Source organism: Aulonocara sp. 'chitande type north' Nkhata Bay, linkage group LG12 (genome assembly GCF_057382095.1).
Source record: "Aulonocara sp. 'chitande type north' Nkhata Bay isolate Kocher_YH1m ecotype deep benthic linkage group LG12, A_spYH_male_GT1.1, whole genome shotgun sequence".
In the NCBI taxonomy this organism is placed as follows: Eukaryota; Metazoa; Chordata; class Actinopteri; order Cichliformes; family Cichlidae; genus Aulonocara; species Aulonocara sp. 'chitande type north' Nkhata Bay.
The window spans coordinates 30,125,077-30,147,767 of NC_141355.1; the positions used below are offsets into that span (position 1 = coordinate 30,125,077).

At 39.4% G+C, this 22,691-nt stretch overlaps 1 protein-coding gene across 5 annotated transcripts; it reads right to left on the bottom strand.

Moving 5' to 3' along the window:
• Positions 1-906: 906 nt before the first annotated feature.
• On the bottom strand, positions 907-15,066 carry LOC147317729 (uncharacterized). Of its 5 annotated transcripts, none has more exons than XM_086315034.1 (9): positions 14,842-15,066; positions 5,253-5,282; positions 5,015-5,164; positions 4,781-4,901; positions 4,480-4,692; positions 4,302-4,385; positions 2,548-2,689; positions 2,186-2,348; positions 907-2,056 (listed from the first exon to the last, which is right to left on the bottom strand). In XM_086315034.1, coding segments are annotated over exons 2-9 (1,149 nt in total). In that variant the 5' UTR covers positions 5,255-5,282; positions 14,842-15,066; the 3' UTR covers positions 907-1,782. The 5 variants fall into 5 exon arrangements, with proteins under 5 accessions (XP_086171160.1, XP_086171156.1, XP_086171158.1 ...); XM_086315030.1 differs by lacking the exons at positions 5,253-5,282; positions 14,842-15,066 and adding exons at positions 9,737-9,869; positions 9,995-10,247; XM_086315032.1 differs by lacking the exon at positions 14,842-15,066 and adding an exon at positions 9,742-10,243.
• Between the last annotated feature and the right edge of the window lie 7,625 nt (positions 15,067-22,691).

Sequence of the window (22,691 nt, forward strand, 5' to 3'; positions counted from 1 at the left end):
CCTTAGTTATGCTGCAATAGGTGTAGATTGGTGGGGGATTTCCACGCTGCATCAAGTAGTTCCTTTTCAGTCACCTTTCTCACTCAACATTAATAGACCCCTCTGCATTAAGTCACACTTGTTGTTAATTTCTGGCTCTTGTCCACAGCATGTCGCAGCAGATGGCCCCTCCTCGCTGAGCCTGGTTCTGCTGGAGGTTTCTTCCTGTTGAAAGGGAGTTTTTCCTTCCCACTGTCGCCAAAGTGCTTGCTCATAGGGGGTCATTTGATTGTTGGGTTTTTCTCTGTATCTATTATTGTAGGGTCTACCTTACCTTACAATGCACCTTGAGGCAAGAAATTTGATATGTTACAGTTTTATTCATATCTACCAGGAATATACTATGTAACCTGGAAAGTTGTTTTTTTTTCAGATTACACTTCAGATGAAGCCATCTTTGTGAGCTACGCTCTACTAGCCCAAAACTTACCTCCATTCACACAATCTGAAAACAGTCTTGCTGCCTCTGGTGGTTCAGATCCAGCAATTATTATTATTATTATTTTGAAGAAGGCAAAGTCTTTCTCAAAAGGTGCTTTTTGTTTTTTAATTGCCCTTTTAGCTTGCTTGGCACAGTACTGGCATTACTTAACTCCCTCCAACAAGGGATTAATCAAGCCAGCTCCTGAGGTCATCTGATATTCCCAAACCAGCTGAAACTATAGGACATTGATATTTGGCAGGAGTTTCTCACAACAGCTTTTATTTCTTTAGGTGTTTTTTCGTGTAGTTTTTTTTGCAAACACAAGAACGTGATCAGTTTATCTCGTCAAAGGCCAGACAGTGAATATGATGTGTAGAGATTTCATACCTCAGGTGAATCAAGTCCCACACCTCCACCCCACCCACCCACCAATCTGAGCTATGGTCTGATTCATGATCTGAGTGGCCTCATCCCTCAGGTCACTCACACACAGACTCCATACACCAACCAACTCCTTCCCCTTGTTTTGTACATATTCCTCTTGTTGGTTATTTATTCCCCTTGTCTTACTATTTTGATTTCCTGCACAGTTGATACAGACCAAAGTTTTATTCTATTCTACTTGCAGTAAAAACATTTGACACACATTTTTTGTAAATAATGCTCAAAATTCAAACATTTTAAAGCAATTAAGTTTTACAGAACATGGTTACTATTGTTCTGCAGTGAAAATCTGATGGTATTTATGTACTGTTTCAAAGTTATACTGGCTCAAAAATTGCTAATCATTCAAGACTTCCCAAAATATTTTGCTCTCTGTAAATACATGTATATCAAAAAGAGTGACGGGTTAGATTTTAACACTATCACAAGATGTAACAACATTGAATTTTGGAATATTAGGCATAATAATTTCAAGTAGGTGTAAAAATGATGACTGTACTTCATTTGTCAATAAAACTTGGGTTATTAATGTGCTGTTACAATATATTATACACGTACTTTTAGAGTATCAAATAAAACACTTGAAAATTCTCAAATTTGATAATTAAACAACAGCTACAGATTTGTTAACTGTATTCAACTTTTAATACTGTGTATCAGTGCAATTCTTACTAGCGCACATTTCTCCACAACTTATTTTACTTTGTGATTATTTATTTGAAAGCATCGTAGAGAACAACTCTCCCACACAATCACAGTATTGTTAAAATATAATGACAGTGTTATTAACTCAGAAAGTGTTAAACCAAACTCAAAGTTAAATGGTTCATTTGAGGTATAAGAACAAGTATCTAAAACGTAAATGTATGGATCATTCAGTATGTATTACAGATTTTTGAATGTTTTTCTAATGATGTGCAAGTACCCAGAAGTTTTCTGAACTCTTCGTTGATGTATCCGTAGATTGGATGGTAGAGGCGTCTGTTTGACACCATGAGGTCAACGGGGATATCAGTGTGGCTCGCTCTGGGAAGCAGATTCAATGACAACTTAACAGAGCGCGAAGTGAGAAGCTCAGAGAATCTCATGGTAGATTCAGCAGGAACGACAATGTCATTGGTCCCATGGAGCAAGGCGAATGGAGGCAATCTGTCAGAATAAAAAGGACTGTAGTAAATAAATGTCTGTAGTGTGTTTGCATTTCAAATAAATAACTGATGCACTAGATTTTAGAATTATAATTGGTTTTAAACCCATTTTTTATCCTTTTCTCTTCACCTGCTGACTTTGTCCTGGCTGAGCTTCTTCAGTAAGTGTGTTGGTGAGTAGAATGGAAGGTTTTCCACACCAGTCATTGCTCTGTGCATGTCAGAGAGGTATTCGATTCCTCGTTTCTGTTCATGTTCATAATGTTCCACAGTGTTGTAGACGCCACTCAGACCTGTCCAGAATATAAAACAGTTAACCTAACTTATAAAGTATAAATAAAGGAAGAGGAACCACAGATTAGCTAAAAATGCTCAAAATGTGTTTTACAATCTCCATCAATAATTTAGCTATGTATGTGGCAAATATTACATCATGAAAGTTTAGTATAAAATTAAAAAACATTTCTTTAGATGATGAACTTCATTTCTTACCAATAATTCCTCTTATTAACAGGAAGACTTCCTGCTGCTTGTCTGGCTCTATGGAAAGCTCCTCTCTTGTATCAACAAGAAACAGTGTGGTGAGTGTACACAAATGTGCACCTGCTGAATGCCCAATTAATACAATGTTATCCTATAAAAAACAGAACAGCATGCTGTATGTGATTAGATATATGTATTTTTTAACGTTTATAACAAACAATTTGTGAATGAGTATAAAAGCATTCATATATGCACTTAGTCCCAGGACATCCTAGGTCGCGCTGCGATTTATTTTGTAATCGTATCATCAGATCTGTGGCAGCATGCCGTATAGGTGAGGAGGGAAACTGAGCTATTAGCTGATCACCTGGTGATGACTAGGATCAGGTGATGCAGGAGCATGCTGCACACGCTTTGTGTAGTGAAGGTACGTTGGGGGCAACTTCAGAACTTCGACAACATTCTGAGAGATGCTAAGGACACTGAGTCCAAGTGAACCACGCTCTGCAAAACCATTGCTGAAGCTGCTGTAAAGGGTTTCAGCTGTAAGGTGGCTGATACCTGTCACAGGAATAACCCTTAATCCAGTCAAGCTGAAGAAGCAGTCCGAAGCTTGGTTGACTTGTGGGACCTCCTCAATCCCACTGACTGCTTCGGTGCTGAAAGCAGAGTTTGGGAATGAAGAGGAGGACTCAGACATTAATGAGGGCAAGGTCACTGATGTAGTTAAAAAAAACTCATTGGTGGTAGAGATTCACCCACGATTCCCTAAGGCTTTGCAGGTTATGCAATTGTCTTGCTGGATCACACCCGTCAGGCTTCTTGGAAGGACTGTCCCAGGGTATTAGAGAGGAGAGCCAGTTAGGTGGACCTTGGTTACAGGAACAATGTGGTTTTGATCCTGATTGTGAAGACTAGAAGAGCTCTTTATTCTCTTGAGGACTGAAAGTAATGTGGGAGTTTGCCCAACTAGCCTAGAAGTGTTTTATGAACTTTGAGATTTCACCATGTTCAACCACATTCCTCATGGTGTCTTTCTTGGGTTTGTTTTGGGAGTATGGTGTATCTGGCCCAGGTTATCCAAACCCTTTACAACCATATCGAGAGTTTGGTTTGGTTTGCTGGCAATAAATCATTACCAGTAGGTATTGGACACAGCCAAGGGGTGGACGGTGTCAGATTAATTTGGTTCTGTTAACTTTATCAAACCACAGTCTCCAGCTTGTACTGGGGCCGTTTGCATGGAGAGAAAGGTCTGAGTGTCCCTCCTGAGATTTTGCTGAATCCTCCTTACACGGCTCAGTTTCTAGGGTTGGGAAATCATTCAAACTACTTCTGTATGATGATGTGGTTTTTAATCAACATGTGGAAACGACACCAAAAAGAAGATTTTTACTGCTCAGAGGGTTAAACAAGACCTAAAAATCTGTTTCCAGTTTATGTTGAATAAATAATGATAAATAAGTTACATTACTTCACTTCAACCACCAGTCACAATCCAAAACAGTGTCAAAAATTAAAAAATAGGAAAAGACATGATGCAGAAGCTGTCAGAATTATTCTACAAAATAAATAAAACATTTACTTAATCTGTAAAAACGCATGTATATGAATATGTAACATTTGTAAAAGTCAGTATTTTGGGTCATGGTAGCTATTGTTATTGATTAATTATATTTCAGGAGGTTTGTTTGATTGTACAGATATAGGCAGCTTATTATTCATGTTCCAAAGAATACTTAAATAATACTAAGCTGTCTTACTTTGTCAAAGTTGAATTTCTCTCCATTCTCATGGACCCAAATCAAGCAGTCAGCGATATCTTGGACCATCCCTAAAACATTCCCCTGTTGATGAGAGTCAGCCAAGAGTAGTTTAGAAGTTTAATATTTGAATAACCCCCCCCCCCCCGCTTTTACTGTGTTGTTCAGAAGCTCTCACCTTTGGATATGTGCAGTAATCAGGACAAATTACAGTTGCTTTCAGTTCTTCAGCCATCTGCCTGCTCAGTAAACAGTAAGTGGACCTTTCTCCTGAACTCCAAGCACCTCCATAGATAAATATTACAACTGGTGATGGCATATCTTCTAACTTGTCTACATTTGGAGGGTGGTACAAGTCCAGCTTGTTGCCTCTGCGACCAAATGTGATGCCCTATTAAGTGTCCACACAAACAAACTGATTACTGACAAATTTTTCAACAAAACAGGTAGATTTTCTCAGCAAGTTATCCTTAAAATACCTTTTCGTAATACTTAAGGTTCCTCTCATCGTTATACCATGACTTCAGTTGAAAGTAAAGTCTGGCATACCGCAGGTATTTGAGAAGATCCAGCGTAACAAAGCTGAGACGATATATTCGCCTGATTAAGAACACAAACACATAAACAAACCTTAAAAACAGACTCTGCTCAATGAGTGGAACAAAAATGCAAAATAAAAACAGAGAACACATCTAAAGTATTTTAAAAGTTACCTTGGATTAAGAGCTTCTATGTACTTCTTATACCCAGGCTTGTCAGGCCAACCATAAATCCACTGGGAGGCTAAACAGATTGTGTACGACAGGCCCACCAACATGACACCCACAGTCACAGACAGTGACATGTAGTATTTTAGATCAGACCTTCAACATGAACATATATCAGGTTAGAATTCATTAAAAGTAATGTCAGATAGTGTTCTTCAAGAGGATATACTGGACAGACTCTTACATTATTTTAGTCTCAGTCTGTCTGTCTTACCTGCAAGCATAGAAAGATTATAAGTAACATAATATAAGCAACAGGAAACAGCATAAATTGTTTTCAGTTACACAACAGGACAAAGATATGATTATGTCGTTTTCAGAAGCATTTCATATAAAGGCTCATTTTGTAAAGCCCTTTCAGTTGTAACCACTGGCCTAATTTAATTAATGCTTAATACTGTTTTAGAACTTGTATAAGTGAGTAATAATTGACAATGTTAAGTCGGAAGGCTGCCTTCATCCTGCTCCAGCTTTAGAGAAAAAACATGGTGCAGAACATCTGGATAAAACAAGTTTCTCGCTAACATTGCACTTACACCCATCACCCACAAAATCAAAGTCATCTGTGTGTCTCAGAACAAGGTTTAAGTGAGTGATACGTGCCAAAATAACGTCCACATGAGTGCCAGGACCCATATTTTGACAGCAGAAAATCACGTGGTAATGAGACGATTAATGTTCCTCACCTATGTAATAAACTACATTAGAATTTATAAATGCCTTATTGAAAGTCAGTTAGAAACTACGACATTTCTGGACAAGACTGGCCATTTAGAACGATAGCTTATGACTTATACATAGAACATTAGCACATGGTCGTGACTTGTGTAGGTCACTAATAAATACATTAAAAAAAACTTCGACGTCATGCCTGAGTATCAAGAATTTCTACCAAAGCGCCCTCTAATGGCATGTTTATGCAATAGCGCCACCATTCAGAAAGGCGTGTTTAAAATCTTTTTTTAGCCATTTAATAAGTCAGTATATCAAATATATTGAGTGTCACCCACACTGGAACATTAAAATCATATGACCATGTATAAACATTAGATCATAGGTTGAAATGCATTGAGAAATACTTCATTTATCAAATGATTTTTACATATAAACGGCTTAAAAGATTTATTAGACCACCACCCAATCCAAAATTAACAGTGTTGGTAATTATGTTTCTGTAATGGTTTATCCACCAGCATGTGCAAGCTATTTAAGTAAAATTATACTTTAATGTTAAAATGTAATTATCAATGTTATCGATGAATTTACAAATTTGCTGTTTACTATTAAATAGTATTATTTGTTTTTATTATGATTCCAAATTATAGTTATTTACTTACATACCTGAACAGAAGATAAGTGTATTATTATTATTTTTATATAAGTAAAAATATCAGCACTTTGGTTGACCAGATCCCGCCAAACTGGTTGTTGGGCAGACATGGGGTTTGTTGTGTGGGACAAAGTGGGACATGTCAGCTTTGTAGCTTGAAATGTTCATATCTAAATTTAAAATGATAATAATAAAAAACAAACAAATGGAAAAAACAATTTTACAACACTGGCATTTATCATGTATATGCTAAATATATTATAGTTTCAACTCTCTTGATAAAAGATGAAGATAAAAGGATGCTTAATGTCGTATTCTTTTCAATTTCACCATCGTTGCAGCTGCTAATTGTTTTTTGGTTTTCAGTTCATATGTACTGGTGGATTGGCATACCTGTTTTCCTGATTGTCAGATACCTGTTGTATCTGACAATTTTAACTTTTTTGTTACCACCATATTTCCCTCTCTGTGCAAAATTAAAAAATAACTAGCAAAAAAAGAGAAAACCTCTGTTTCTTAGAATATACTGGCTGCTTCAATTTCTATGTGGTTGTTTCCACTGTATTCAAGACAATGTCTTCTTGGTTCTGACTAGAATTACAATAAATACAAAAAAGCCTTTCCTTCTGAGTAAAAAATAGACTTTACAAAGTGCTTGTCCTGCAGATACAGTCAAAATGTGTGACACTCAATGGCGTGTCCAGCGGGGTGGCCTGGGGGGGCACAGGCCACCCCCCAAACCAGACTGGCCACCCCAGGTGCCACCCCAAAGGCAAAACAATAAAATTCAATCAAATATCAAATGTCCGATTATGTTTTCACGGTGACGCTCAGATATCCGAGTGTAAGTGAATGCAGCATCGCTTCTGCGCTATGCGCATCACGTTAGCAAAGGTAGGAGAGCCAAGCGCGAAAGACAGCACTGCAGGAAACAATTTTTCGGTGAAAGAAAATGAGGACAGAATAAATGTCCCGGTAAGTAATATCAAGTTTGTTGAGTTTAGTAAACTTCGGTGAAATTAGAATACCAAGGAAAAAACACTTAAAGAATTATTGCAGCTGTGGAATATTTCAGACAGTATGCTACTGAGGGCAGCTAACATAAGAGTTATGAGTTATAAGATATAATCTAAGTCGTAACATTGCTGTATGGAGCTGCAGATTTGGTTGCAGGTTAACATAGCTGGACTGGCCATCGGGCATACCGGGCATATCCCCAGTGACTTGTTTTTTATTTTTTTTGTAATGGCATGAACAATGAGAGGTGGTGGATTGGCCAGATGCAGGTCGATGTGTAGAAATAACTCCGTTGTTTGGTGGTGGCTATGACGGGGCAACAGGTGGATGAGGGAAGGGGAGGCAGGAGGAGAGACCCGAAGCAGCCACCAGTCCGAGTGTCAGGTGAACTGAACTTCAGGTAAGAAGTTATGACCTGCAGTCTATCTGGGTCAGATATAAACCAAGTTTAGGTGGAGTTTATTTTCATGTTGCTGACTTTTTACTGTCAGTTGCAATAACTCATACTGCGTTCTAGCCAGTTTGACGGAGTTTTTATACAGCTGGGTGGGTGCTATGATGTTACTGATAGTGAACTTTATTTTATTCATAAAGTTAGTAGAGTTGCTAACGGCTCCTTAAAAAAATGGAATGGTCCCTCATTCAGAGAAAATATTACACGTTTCGTATTGAGCTGAGAAGAGACGCAGTTTGTCCCGGACTTTAGCTAGAATGGAAAAAAGACACAAAGCTGGATTTATTCTGTCTTTATGCTGCACAGCTGCCTCTTCTCTCATTCTCTCCCCCTCCCTCTCCTGTTGCTACTTCAATCATGAAACTGATCAATGATCAGCTGATCGGCTTTTCTCTCTTGTTTATCGCCCACTTTGCGCCAGAAAGAGGAAACCAGCAGATATTGCGCTAAACAACAGCAGCACGTTTAAGCTTGATCAGCTGTTGTTAGAATGTATTTAATATTAATCTCTAGTATCAGCTGATGTTTGCTGGAGCCACAGCTGTAAAGCTGCTGGTCATGATGTCTGTTTAGATATGTGGTGAGAGGGAAACATGAAGATGAAACCAGGAGATGTCCTTACTGAACCATCAGAGCTGAACAGGTGATGGAGAAACAGGTTTACCTTTTAGGTGACATGAATGAGTTGAAGGGAAGTTATGAACTGTTTCTGAGAGACAAATAACACCAGGATCCTTTTTTATGTAGCTGACAGCTGGTAACTGTGCAGGGGCGGGTCTAGCAAAGTTTTGCCAGGGGGCCAGGTAGGGCATTAACAGGGAAAGGTGGGCACAAAGAAATACTTTTCTTTCTTATTCTCATTTAAAATACCTAGTTTTTATTAAATAATTATCTAAATCTTACAACCAAAGTTTTTATCTGACGTAAAATGTATAGAAATCATACATATACCAACAAGACTGTACATCACTGTCACAACAGGGTTTGTTTTCAGTCAAAGTCTTTATGGCTTTACTACCTGGTGGGTCGGTCTGTAGTAAAAATGCCCAATTTTTTTGTCCCAGTCCAGCCCTGCAGGTTAATACTGGCAGTGTCACCATGCCAGCTGACTGTATTTTATCATCAGCCAGTGTTGTTCTTTATCAATATTACCAAAGTTTACGATAAGGCAGCATAGAAAGTATTTACTTGCTTTCAGGTTTCATTCAAATGTTAGTCTTTTCAGTTGTTTCCCCACTTTTTTCCTGTTTCAAAATCAAACACCAGTTTGTGAGAAGATTATCTTCTTTTTTTAACAGGCAGATAAAGTTTTGCATTGGCATTGGCTAATTTGTCAATTGTTTGTTACAAATGTTCGTATTTTAATTTTCAAAAATGTTTTTGCCCAAAACATATGTGCACTATATGTCAGTAAAAATACTATGCAAATATTGCTGTCCTTGAATGCTGAGTAAACACTGACAAAGCACTGATTGTATCTCTTGTACTTTATCAACGCAGTATCTAAAAACTTTGCACCGTAGTGGTTAAAATCTCATTCTAATAAGAGTTAAAAGTGCATTTGGTTATTAGGTTTATAGGATTATTGAATTATGGTTAAGGGTTGGTAGAATTTTTTTTTTAAACATTATCTGCCAATTAAATCTGCCACCCTTCTCCAAATCTGTGCCCCTACCTGGCCCCCCCAACAAAAATTTTCTAGACACGCCACTGGTGACACTGTCTTTAGATGTGAGACGGGCAGGAGGACAAGGAATAAAAAAATGTTGTGCAGACATCTAATCACCCTAGACAGCTAAGCAAAATTGTGCCCCCTTTTTCTTTCTTTCTTAGAGAGCTTTGACGTAAAGTTAGCAGTACCACTTACTCAACTTGAATCGTGAAGATAATGAAGACAACGGTGTGTCTGTGAAGGTTCTCAGTCATCCAGGTCATCGTAGTCAAAGGAGCTTGCAAAGAAAAGCGTCTGGACTTCTTTAAGTTGCTAGAAGACAACAGTTCTGACAACGGTTTCCTACCGTTTGACTCTTTGTAGCAATAGTATGTTGGTCGCTAATAAGCTAGCATATATCTTTATTTAAAAAAGAATAATAATAATAATAAACGACTATCAAAACAAACATACCAAATAAAAGGGTACTTTCTGTAAAAGGCCGGGCTGTATGTACATCATGTAACTGCAGTGTAGCCGCTTATGAAGCGAGCTTCCAAAGGACCGGTGTTCTGCCCTCTTGTCCTGGGGCTTGTCCTGACAACCAAACACACAAAGATAAATACGGCGAAGTGGAAATAGTCTGCTATTAACTTCCGGTTTTGCGATGATAACCAAAGAGCGTCCGTTGATGTTTGAAAGTACCATTTTATAGTTAATTTGTGACATTGATAACGTTATATGTCAGCAAAATAGAGATAGCAGGTCATTTGTTACTCTAACGTTTTAATTATTTATTTATTTTCTTACACGTGAAGCTTCTTGCATGCATACATTTTTTGACGTACCGATGGCGGACATGGAGGATTTCTATCTCTTCATTGTCAACATCTCTGCAGTGATACTCCGGAAACACATGCTAAAATAGTTTGGTGATAAAATACAATACAATACAATAAAATGTATTTTCTCGAAGCTTTCAACCGTGATTCAGCGGAAGGGCTTTGTTGATCTTTCATAGATTTATTTTATTTTATCTTTTCATAATCCATTTGTTGAGAAGGTCGCTGAGCTGTGATCGAGCGGTGCTACTGTGATTGATTAATGTCAGACCAATACAGTATGTCAACAGTATGCTACCTAAAGGGAAAACGGCGAGGGCGTTTACGCATGCGTGTGGCAGAGTAACGGGATTTTATTAGACTCATGATCTGACGGTAAATACGGATTTTATTCTACAGATGGTTCCGGTCAGCTGTTTCACCAGATTTCAGGGTTATATGTTGAAATAGTTTGTATTAATGTAACTCGTGGATACCCCCCCCCCCCCCCCCCCCCCCCCGCCCCCGCGCGCGCGCTTCAACCCATAACACCACACACACTAATTATATTGTTTTTTCTCTCCATTTCAGATACGGGATACGGTGACAGTGATAAAATCTGCCCATATCATTTTAGTGCATTACTTACTCCCCTTAGGCGGTTTTTTGAACTGATAATTTGCGACGATTTTGATAGGATGATTATGGGGCGCCTGGCATTAAAATCTTGACTTGGAGACTTTTTCACAATGAAAATGAAGCTTACAAAGGTATTTCTTTGCTCAAAACTGATATGCCCCTGGTTCCAGTTCCAGTTTGTGTGTTATGGCCAAAATACCAAATCCCACAGCAATCCCACAGCTCTCAGATTACTAAAGAACGTCCATTATAAACATTTTTTTAAAACAGTGTTTTATAACTTCAGTATTTATTGGACGCTATCCAACTCGATGCAGTGCTTTTGACTATACATTATTCCGGAGCCATCACTTCATAATCACATTGCTCTCATTACAACAATTAGAGACCAGTCCATGAGTAACTTTATAGTGTATAAAATAGTAGCACTGGCAGTGTATGGCCACCAGGGGGAGGAAGAATTCTGTCACTTCCATCCTGAACTGTTTCATTGATTTTTAACATATTGCTGCTAATTATCGCCCAGACATTATCAAATCTGTTCAAGGACTCTAAAGCTATGAGACAGCAGTGAGTTAAGATGCAAAGATAAAATGCTTTTAGGATCAATATTAGTGGTTTGAACTTTTAAGTACTTCACAAATCTCGGATAGTGATATAATTTATCTGTTCTTGCAGCATTCAATGTATAAAATCAATGAAACCAACTGAAGCCCCAAATGCATTTAAATGATCATGCTATGCTTTGTCAGAAATGCTCTGCGCTAATGTAATATGTCTGTAGTAAATGGTTTGAAAACATGCAGTCCAGCAGTATAATTATCCCTACAAATGCAACCAATTGTTACACCTCTGTGTTGTATTAATGTCCATCTAGCATATCTAAACCAACATAAATTCTATAAATTCAGGGGTTTTGCTGGCCCTGACCATGGAAAACCTTGGCTTCAGCACTGCCAATTCGTGGAAAGCAGAGCTACATACGAGTACTGTCCAGCCTGAGGGTTATTGTTATAGTTGGCCACACAGAGCGGAGTCTCAAGCCTTGAGTTGACGTGTGGTTCTTCCTCCGTCTGCCACGATGTGGGGAGTCCCAGGTGCTTTTTGTAAAGCCGCAGTGGAAATGAAGCCACTTAGTGAATGTGAGCCATTCAGCTGCACTGAGAGCACAGTCAGCCCATTCTGAATGCTGTGGTAACTATTCACAACATTTTCCTTTTACTGGTTAACAATTGCATTATCCTCAAGAAAGTAATTATTTCATGCAGAGCGATATTAAGATAATAACACCTGACATTCATTCCTGATTCTGTGGGGGAAAGCTGGATTTGATATATTTTAATTTTTGTAAATTTTTGCTGACCTGAATTCAAGGGGAATGTAAAAATGGTGAAACCAGTTGCAAAATGCCAGAGTCATCACTTTTTTTTTTTCAGATCAAACCAGCTCTGTGATTTCTATGATGGCGCGGGGAGGCACAATGCACCATCTCACTGCATTCCTTCCACAAGAAATTAATACCTCACACCTGTCATGCCACAGAATTACAATTCAGTGCAAAATGCTGAATCTCTACCATCCGCATGGAAACTGCTCTGTAGCAGGAATGTGTAGTCTGCCTCTTTTCCTTTAAATTATATCAGTGCTTTTATTTTCATAAATATTTCTATTGCTGTTTTTGAAATACATAATTGGCGCATTTTTGTTTATCTGTAAATGAAATCTCCAAAGGGAATGAGGGGACAGCTGCTTCGTGACCATGCTGGAGAAGAAGACCTGCTGTTTCCAGGTAACTCAGGTACAGCAACGAGACAGGATGCCAAAATAAAAAATGTGATCATCAGATATTTCCACTGCAACTGTCACTGTCTCAGGCATTTTAAAAGACGTGATCAGCTCATTACTGTGACAAGTGCTACCGGTGCTGAGTCATAGTCAGAAGGGTTTGTCCACATTATAACTGGAAAGGCTTGTAGTACTGGATGTACCTTTGAAATCCCATCTGTCCTTTTCACACATGTTCTCACAGTCTATTCACTTCAAATCTAAAAATACATCCAATCACTCTTCTGTATTTGTAGCACATACATTGCTAACACTGATGTTCATTACTGATGACTGACTTTGTGTTTCGATGGAAGGCTACAGCTAATTACTTTTTCTCACAGTGTCACAGCAGTGAAGTTCAGTTTACCGGTTACATTTGAACTAATTTCATATTTTCATGGCAAAACCAGTATTGTGTTTGTCATTGTTGGTGTTCCTCAATAAACAGAAGTTTCTTTGTGTATATGATTGTTTGCACAGGGAGTGTTGGGAGGATTTTCAAAAGATGAGTCACGTGTAAACTAAGTGTCTGAAACATGTAAACTAAACAGGCCATTTTCAAATTTCTTAGCTTATGTCTAAAATATGAAAATAAGAACATTCAATGTGTGCAAATCACCTTAGGGTGAGTTCTAATAATGAAAACAGGACGTTGTTTGTGAAATTCAGTAAAAAAAAAAAAAAAAAAAAAGGAGACTAGGGATAACATTTAGTTTTCCTCATTAAATGTTTGTATGTGCGTGTCTCTCTGTGTATATCTTTAGCTGAACTTGTGTTTACTGCTGTAAATTTGGATAAACCAGTATGTTTATATCCCGCCAGTGAACCCTTGCTCTGACCCAGTCCCTTGAGCTCCTAACCGATGTGCGGCACTGAGCCGGGACCCAAACGTGCCACTTCTGTGTTTCTCTCGCTTGCTTATCCTTCCGAAACGTGCTCTCAGTGGGCTCAGGACCTCCAGACTCAGAGCCATCTTTTCACTGGGATTTCACAAACATGCCAGGGCCCCAAAAGAACATCCCTTTCACAGTGGGAACCATGGAAACTGGCACTGACCATAAGGTCCAGTTTCTAGGTATCCCAGAACCTGGAAATACACCCGGAATCCCACAGACGCCAGACGAGCACTGAAGACAGAGGTGCTGGCATTCATGCACATTTTCAGTGGGCCCTCTGACTGACTGGAGAGAAACAGAGTGACCATTCTTGTCAGATGCATCGGATGAATGTTAACAAGTTTGTGAGGATGCTCAAGACAGCATTCTTCCCAAAGTGTGGGGCCCGCCCCCATTGCAGGGTTAGGCGCGGTATGAAAAGGGGGGAAAAAAACCCCAAAACGCTCGGACACTGCTAGCACGGGGCGGCCACAGAAACGCAAAGCAGAAGATGAAGCATAGCTGAATATGTTTCCAAACCAACTTCATTCTAAGCCAAACACTAGAAAATATGGTCTTCCCTTTGGCTTCACCTATACAAGATCCAAGGTAGGTCTCCCCTGCATAATTAGAGTCCCCTGTCAGGAGCAGGCGCTGCTCTACACATCACGGACAAACAGTATCCCACATTCTTGATTTTTAGTTCACAAACACTTGTTGTAATGACTAACTACTCCTGACATTTTGGAGATGTTAGCTCTTTACACAGTAAAGTTACAGCAGGATACAAATAATATCAGGTTGATCCTGCCAGGATTTGTTCCCCCTGTCTAAATCAGGGACAAACAGTATCCCACAGTTGTTTATGTTTTTAAACCCATTTTGCACAGAGAGGCATTTTTTGGCAAAAATGTATTGATAGCAATGTTGAATATTATTACACAGGAAAAAAAACCCAACTACACGTAAAATAATCACACCGTGACGCCTCTGCCTTTGTAAATGGAGGGACAGTAACTGCGTGCATATATGTAAGCGTGTAAAACCTGAAGATAGTCAGATTAACAGTAACAGTATTTCGTCTCTATCAGCCATTCTGCTATTCATCTCACGGAAACAATAACGTGGCGCATAGCGTGATGTGAAAAAAGGCACATACCTTTGACGTTGGGTGACAAACTCTGTATTCCTCCCACACGTAAACGCAAAAAAGGAGTTTTAAAAAATCTCCGTTTTCGGTGATTCAAAGCGCCGTTTACGTGTGGACGAAACAGCTGTCAAAAATACCAGGTGCGGACATAGCATAAAAGAGTTAGGAGTTTACTTACTTACTACCTGTAATTTATTGCAGATTACTTGTATTTGCTTAATTGTTTACTAAATGTCTGAGGTGTGAAATGGAGCAAAAGAAGGGTGTGTGTGGTTGGAGGATGTGTTTGTGCGTGTGCGTGCACGCGCGCAGGGGGCGGGGGCGCGAACATTTTTCTTGTAAAACAAAGGGGGGCCTAGCAAAAAAAAGTTTGGGAACCACTGCTTTAGAAAAAGAATGCCGAGGGTTGCCAGAAAGAAAGAAAAGTATTTGATGGGGAAACTGGCAAAGAAAATAAACGATGTGTGGCCATGCACGTGTCTGTGTGCACAGCCTCGGGGAACTTCAGTTGGTCCTTCCGCCTGTACAGTTTGGTCTTTATATAGTCCCAGATCGGCGTAGAGACCGAAGAGTCGAGTGTCAGTGCGTCATGCCTCTTTCCTTCACCGACTGAGCTAACAGGAGGTTAAAAAAAACCTTAGAAACTGCTTGTAAAGCAGTGCATCTCAACCATGGAAGTATCTGTTGCATAACAAGCTAGATGGATGTCAAGTCATTACATGAAAAAAATGAAAACAAAAAAGATAATTTTGCACAAGCTGGGCTGACAAAGCCCTGACTCAAGCGCTGAGGGGAAACTTTATTAGTGTGTAATGTGATGGTCCACTTGCATTCACACCTGTTTTCCTCACTTACTGTAAACTCTCACAGTCTTCACGAAAAAGTTAAGCTGCTGCAAATAAAAACAGTGACTGCGCGCCATAAATAAGCCACTACAGTCAGTTGGGTTGTTTATAGGTTTAAGATCACAGGTCTGCTCTGTGCTCAAACTGAAACATGTCTCGCTGGTGCTATTGCATTTGTCTTGACCCCCTGTGAGAAATGTTAGTCAGCTCAGCATGTGGTTTCTCTCTGGATGACATAACCACATAAAACTGAGAAAACCCCCAAAACAGCTATGTGTATTTTCACAAGATCAAAAGCCTGTAAACTAGAAAATGAAAGGCAGATATAACAGCTCATATAAGAACTTCTGAATTACGTGTGGCAAAAGCATCGCACTGCAGAAGACAGCCTCCGCCCATCCGTGATGATATGGTCACGCTAGTCAAAGCGTAACTTGATGTAGACATTTACGCATCCCCTCTTGACTGAGCTGTGAGGATATCAACCTGTATGTTTACTTTGGATGTAGACAGCAGGAAGAATACTGTTCCTGCACGAAACTACTCACGTCAAGGTTTCTGGATATCACATGGAAGCAGCAGCATGTTACTGCATACAGCCAAGTATTTGGAGACTGAACTGGTTGCCCAGGGTAAAAATAAAAAAAATGATGACCCCGCTGCTTGCTTCATTATACTGGGAATAAATCCAGCCCCTTTCCTCACCCCACCAAGACACTGCCAGCATTTCTGAGAGATTTAGTTTTACACACTCACACTGGGTTTAATAATAATTTGAGAAAATCAAAAGGATAACTTGGCTTGTTTACAATTCAGAACCTTTTGTTTCTCTCCATGCAGTGTGAAGCTATGATAATCCTTTCCACAACCTGTACCAGTATCAGATCCTACTGGACTGGAATACAGGTATATAAACATTGGTTCTCACTCTTGGCTAAGCTAATGTATTTAAGAGTTTTTTTGTGAATATAATTTTTCTTTGAATACCGGTTTTACGTCCAGAAAAAACAGTTTGGGCTTGGCTAGCAAATGGCCTCAAATCCAGTAATTTATTTCAAACCATACTGACTGCTTCTCTGGGGTAGTGACTAATTACTTAGACCTCCTTGTCAGCAATATCAAATCATCTGCAATTATTTTCAACCACCATTTGAATTTTGAATCTCTCTTCTCTAGGCTCATCCAGCTTTGTTTCTTTCATCTAAGTAACAATAAAGTTAGACCTTTTCTCCTGTCTCAATTACTTTAAACAATTCTTCGTGTGCACCTCTCTGTCCTCGTTAGCCTGTCTTCATTTGGTTCAGAATGCAGCAGCTAAGATGAATTTGAAAGTTGTATTATTATGTGTAAAACCCTACATGGTAGCAGACCTGCTGAGGCTTCACTTCAATCGAGCCTTTGAGGTCGTGGCTCTTAAACTTGGGAACAGCCTCTGTCAGCCCATTGGGTTGGCTGAATCAGTGGTTTATTTTAAATAGCTGCCGGCTTTTCCTTATTTCTGGATATAGTTCATAGCAAATGTGCATATGGAAGTGTGTCTCAATAAAAGAATGCAGTACCATATGCCTGACTGTGTGTTTGTATGTTCAGATATGAACACTTATTTTTAATGTGTTTTATCCAGACTGTCCAGCACTTTGTGACCGTTTTAAAGTGCTAAATAAATAAAGTTATTATTACTAAATGTTGATCAGTCAAGTAGATTCCTTGTTGAACCACAAAGGAACAGAAACCTTAGGGAGGTGCACAGAAGGAGCAAGTTAATGACTCCAGCACGGTACTCGTTAATCAACTGTACATCACTATGGCAAAGGCAGGTCAACAATGAGAGGCAGCGCTAGCAATTCACTGACTGTGTACTGCCTCAGGTGTGCCGACATTTAGATACATGAAATCCCTTCAGAGTAGAGAAGAAACTCAGCGACTCATTAAAAATGAACAACTCTGATTAAAAGATACAGCTTTTAATCAAAGTTTCAAGTGATAAAAAAATGTAAACAGCCTCAACCACAAGTATGAATGTTTGTAATTGCACTGCACTGGAAGAAAACGATAGCACAACGGGGAAACGAGAAGTGGCTCTTGCAAGCAGGTTTGTATAGTCGGTTGGTGAGCGACAGGCTGGCGTTTGTGGCAATTAGAAGGTGTGGAAGTGGATGTGAAGAACCTTTGGTGATATTTACAAAATGGGAGGAACTGCATTGTTGATCGTCAGCTGAGGGTTCAATCTCGATATAATAGGAAACCAATTTGCAGGATAAATTATGCTCCACAAGCTGACCGTATCTGATATGACTGTTAGGCAACACATCAGACCGGCTCGTGTTGTGCATACATTGCTAATATGAACACCATCAGAAGCGTTCATAAAATTGCTGTAACCTAAAGGGCCAGCGTGACCCAACCTCTCACCCTTATGGACCTGATATGTCAGTGGTGAATGTGCCACTGTGCATATATGACGAGCCAAGTTGGCCAAACACTGAGATACATTAGAAATAAATGATATTAAATAACCAATACTACCTCAGACCAACATGTCTGGGTGCATTTTATGCCAGAACAGACTCATCATGTGCACAACTTTCCTGATGTGGATGATCATCTATGAAAGGGCCAGGGCTCAGTTTACCCATTAGTTATAGTTCTATAACTCCTGCCTGTTTAGGAAAACCTGCATGTTTATAAACCTACTTGTGAAACAGTTCCTGCTACTGTAGGTGTCCCAAGGCTTCAGTGACGCACACATGCACAGACTTGTGATCTTAAAGCAATACCAGGTAAGCTGCAACTTCTAGTAATACTGCACTAATGATTACTGCACTAGTGTACTTATAGGTCAGAAAATACACATTGATCCAATTCACAAGAGGGATAATAGATTATAGATGCTTCATTTTCCTATGGAGGTCCAGTTCTCTAGATCAGTAGGTAAAACAAATCTACACCATTTATTTAACAGAAAGACAATGTGTAGCAGATCAAAGGGCAAATGCTTCAATATCAGTATAATGCAAAACATCAGCCACTGGATCATTTCATCTTTGTGTTAATATTTTGAGTTCTATTAACAAAGATAAAACTAAACAATTAAGACTATTTTCTGACTCACTAAATGTTTCTATTTTTAATTAATCCAGCAAGTTTCACTACAGCACCATCTGTGAACTGCTCTGATATTCTCACTGCAGGCACTGCCCATACTGTAGAGAATGACATAACCCGATTCATGTTAACACCATTGTACACTTGTTGTGTTATTAACTATGTGAAACACATAAAGGTACTTAGAAGCAGCTCTGTAACATTCTCACTCCTAATTAACTAGAACATTACCAAGCACATGCAGGACTCAATAACGCTCCCTTTAATGTGTGGCCTTGAGTAATTGTGTAAAATTCCAAAGCTCTGAGAAACCTCTGGAAATGTCACAGCGAGTTCACTTCCCAGATTAAATAGTTACCTGCATGTTTTTTTAAATGTTTTGCAACATTCTTATCTAAGATTACAAGGCATGTTAATCTGGAGGCTGCGGGTAAGTATCACTACTTTCCTTGTAGTTCTTTGGGATGTTTTTAAATGTTTACAGACAGGTTTTTATAAAAATAACAAAATCACAAATGTACAAAAAAACAAAAAAAAAAGTGGTGAAGAAAAAAAATGAAGAGATCAAAGATGGGTGTAACCTGTGTTTTTGTAAAGACAGGAAGGTAGAAAGAGGCCCGTGTGGCTTCTTTCTACATTTTTTTCTCCTCGTGAATCCATCTGGGGTGTAAACACAATGTTTATGTGTTGTGCATATCTGTGTGTGTCACTGAAACAAAATATTTATTGGAGATGCTTGCTGTACGAACAACTGAGGCACATTTGAGTACTTTGACGTGTGTCTATGCGGTATGTCACAATTGTCAATCAAAACGGAGTTGCAGTCAAAAAAACGTAATCGCATGTGATTAAGATGAGATTTAAGGATGATTTTGACGATGGATGCTGAAGAGACTGGTTCTTGCCTGGTTCAGCTTGCAGGTGAAACATGCTCTCGACCCTCTTCAGTTTGTTTACAAGCCTCTTGTGGGGATAGATGATGCTGTTAGCTGTCTTCTGCAGCAAACTCACTCACTATCAGAGAGGCCACCTGCAGAAGTTCTCTGATGACACATCTATCTATCTATCTATCTATCTATCTGTTTGATTTGTATAAACATGTTTGACTCATAATAGCTCACAGGTTAAACTTTACATTCTTTGCCACAAAGAATGTAGTATGAAGGACCAAGACGTCCTTATGGATAAATAAACAAATGAATGACTCACTAGTTGTTTAGTCTACTGAATTACGAGACTCAGTTCCTGTCTGGGGGCAGTTATTCTTCTTATAAGGGAATGATGTGGATAAAGAATAAAGAAAAAGGAAAACAAAACAGAAATTAGCTTGGGAAGATACAGTTTTTCTCAGTCGCTTTGGTGCGTTTCTCAGATCAGAATTGAAATTCTCATAACTATTAGTTCAACCTCCACAACACTCAGTCATTTGTGCACATCATAGGCTACGTTCACACTGCAGGCGAAAGCGCATCAAATCCGATTTTTCTGACCCTATGCGACCCATATCCGATCATGCTATGACAGTGTGAACGGCGCAAATCCGATATTTTCAAATCCGATCTGGGTCACTTTCGTATGTGGTCCTGAATCCGATACATATCCGATGTTTTAGAAAGCGACTGCTGTTTGAATGGTCATGTCGCATTAAATCCGTCTTTTACGTCACTGACACAAGACAGAAGCCAATTATCAGCGCCGGAGAAGCGCCCGATAAGACATCGCGAACGCTTCCTGGCCATCCAGTGTAGATGTCAGTGAAACTGTTGGGAAGACAACGTTGGAGAAACGTGAACATTTTATTTGTACTGTATAATCTGCAGATTCTGACAGAAATCTGCAGCTATCCTTTGAAGCACCGCTCCTCTAAAACAGCAATAAGGATCATTATTAGGTTATTTACATTATTATGTAAATAACAAAATAACTTAAAGCAAAAATTGGGAAATGTAAAGTCCGAAGTCTTTATATTAAGGGTCATCAGTCAAACACTACTGTTTGCTCTGGGTGTAAACAGAGGGCGTTGTGTGTGACGTCTTCTTTTGCGCATGCGGCCGCTTTGAGTGTTCACACTAGAGCACGTTTGCTGTCGCATTTTATTTGTAGTGTGAACACGCAGACAAAAAAATCGGATTTGATCAAAGAATCGGAATTGAGCATTAAGACCTGCAGTGTGAACGTAGCCTTAGTAGCAATTTCTCCTCTCTCTGAACAAACTGCAAATGATTTTGGACATGAATCAGTTGCTTCCATACATTTCCCTGCTGCTTTCTGACATTTCCATTTGCTTATGTCATGTCAGTCAAAAGTAATCATACCTATGGATGCTGAATAGTCGTTCCCAATAAAACTAATAGTCATACATCCATTGCTTGAGTCATCACACACAAAATTGTTGAACTAGTTATCACATGCCAAATATTGGCCATCTGTCAAGCAAATCCTATACCTTTCTGTATCATTTTTCCTGGAAATGTCTCCGAAATTGAAAAATTGATCTCAGGTGAATTACAGCTGTCACTCATGAGGAGGCGTGTGAAAGTTTAGTTGTAACCAATGACAAACAACTTGTTCACTGTCAATTATGGATGAATCCTGTGAATCCCCAATTGGCAAGCATATATAAACTGCGCAGGAGCTAGTGTGTACCATTTCTACACTTCTGTGACACAAAATGGAAGGTCAGCACCGTGGAAGAGGGGTGAGGATGAGGGGAGGAAGGGGGAGGGGAAGAGGGAGAAGAGGCAGATATAGGCGGATTCCTAATGAAATAAGGGCTACAATTGTGGACCATGTTGTCAATCACGGCCTCACCATGGAGGAGGCTGGTCGAAGGGTGCAACCCAATATTGGAAGAACTACTGTCAGTTCAATCATTCAAACATTCCGTAGGGAAAACAGGTATGCAAACAGTAATACACTGTACTGTACTGTGCCATCTCAGACACATCACATGTTACTGTACTGTATTTGCAATTTCACAAAAAGTTTACTCTGCACCACATAGGATTGTAAGACAACCTCGCGGAGGCGGAAGAGGGCCCCTTTTTACCCCACAGCAAGAAGAAGCCATTTGTGCAATGGTCATTGTAAACAATGCAATAAAGCTGAGAGACATACAAAGCGCTGTCACGGTATTTGGCAATATTGAATCTGTTCCAATTTCAACAATTGACAGAGTACTCAAGAAAAATGAAATCCACATGAGCAAATGGCCCTGCTAGCAGCCATGGATGCAGCATGTGACGACATCACAGCAGGGTCCTGCAGAGGATGGATTCGCCACTCCAGGAGATACTTTCCTCGCTGCATTGCGAGGGATAACATCTGTTGTGATGTAGATGAAAATATGTGGCCAGACAGACAGGAACGTCTGGATGTGCCAGAATGATTTACTGTACTGTTACATGTGCTGTTTATTGTTCACATTAGTGCACAGCTCTACCAAATGGGTGATTTTATGTTTACATACAGTGCACAAGTGACTGTAGCATATTTTTCTTTTGCACAATTCTGTAGGATTACAAACACTTCTACACAATGGAAATGTGAAACGTACGTATTCAGTGTCTCAGTTACTCCCAAGACTCCCATAACATCTACAGTGACTTTACTGCACATTTCAGATGGCTGTACAGGTAGGCCATAGTGCTGTCGTCAGCATTTTCAGGTGTCACCAATTGTTTTTGCAATGGGAAACACTGAAATTATAAACTGTCATAGTGGAAACATGACAATGCCATTTGACTATCTTGTTCATAAAGATGGTGTCAAGACTTTTCATTTTGATGGCACTGACAGTTTCATTGACATGGATACTTGCTTTTGAGGTATGGATAATCAATTCTGTGCATGTGACGTGCTTTTGCAGGCTATCCACTAGGTTTTGCAGTTTGCACTAATTGTTTTGGG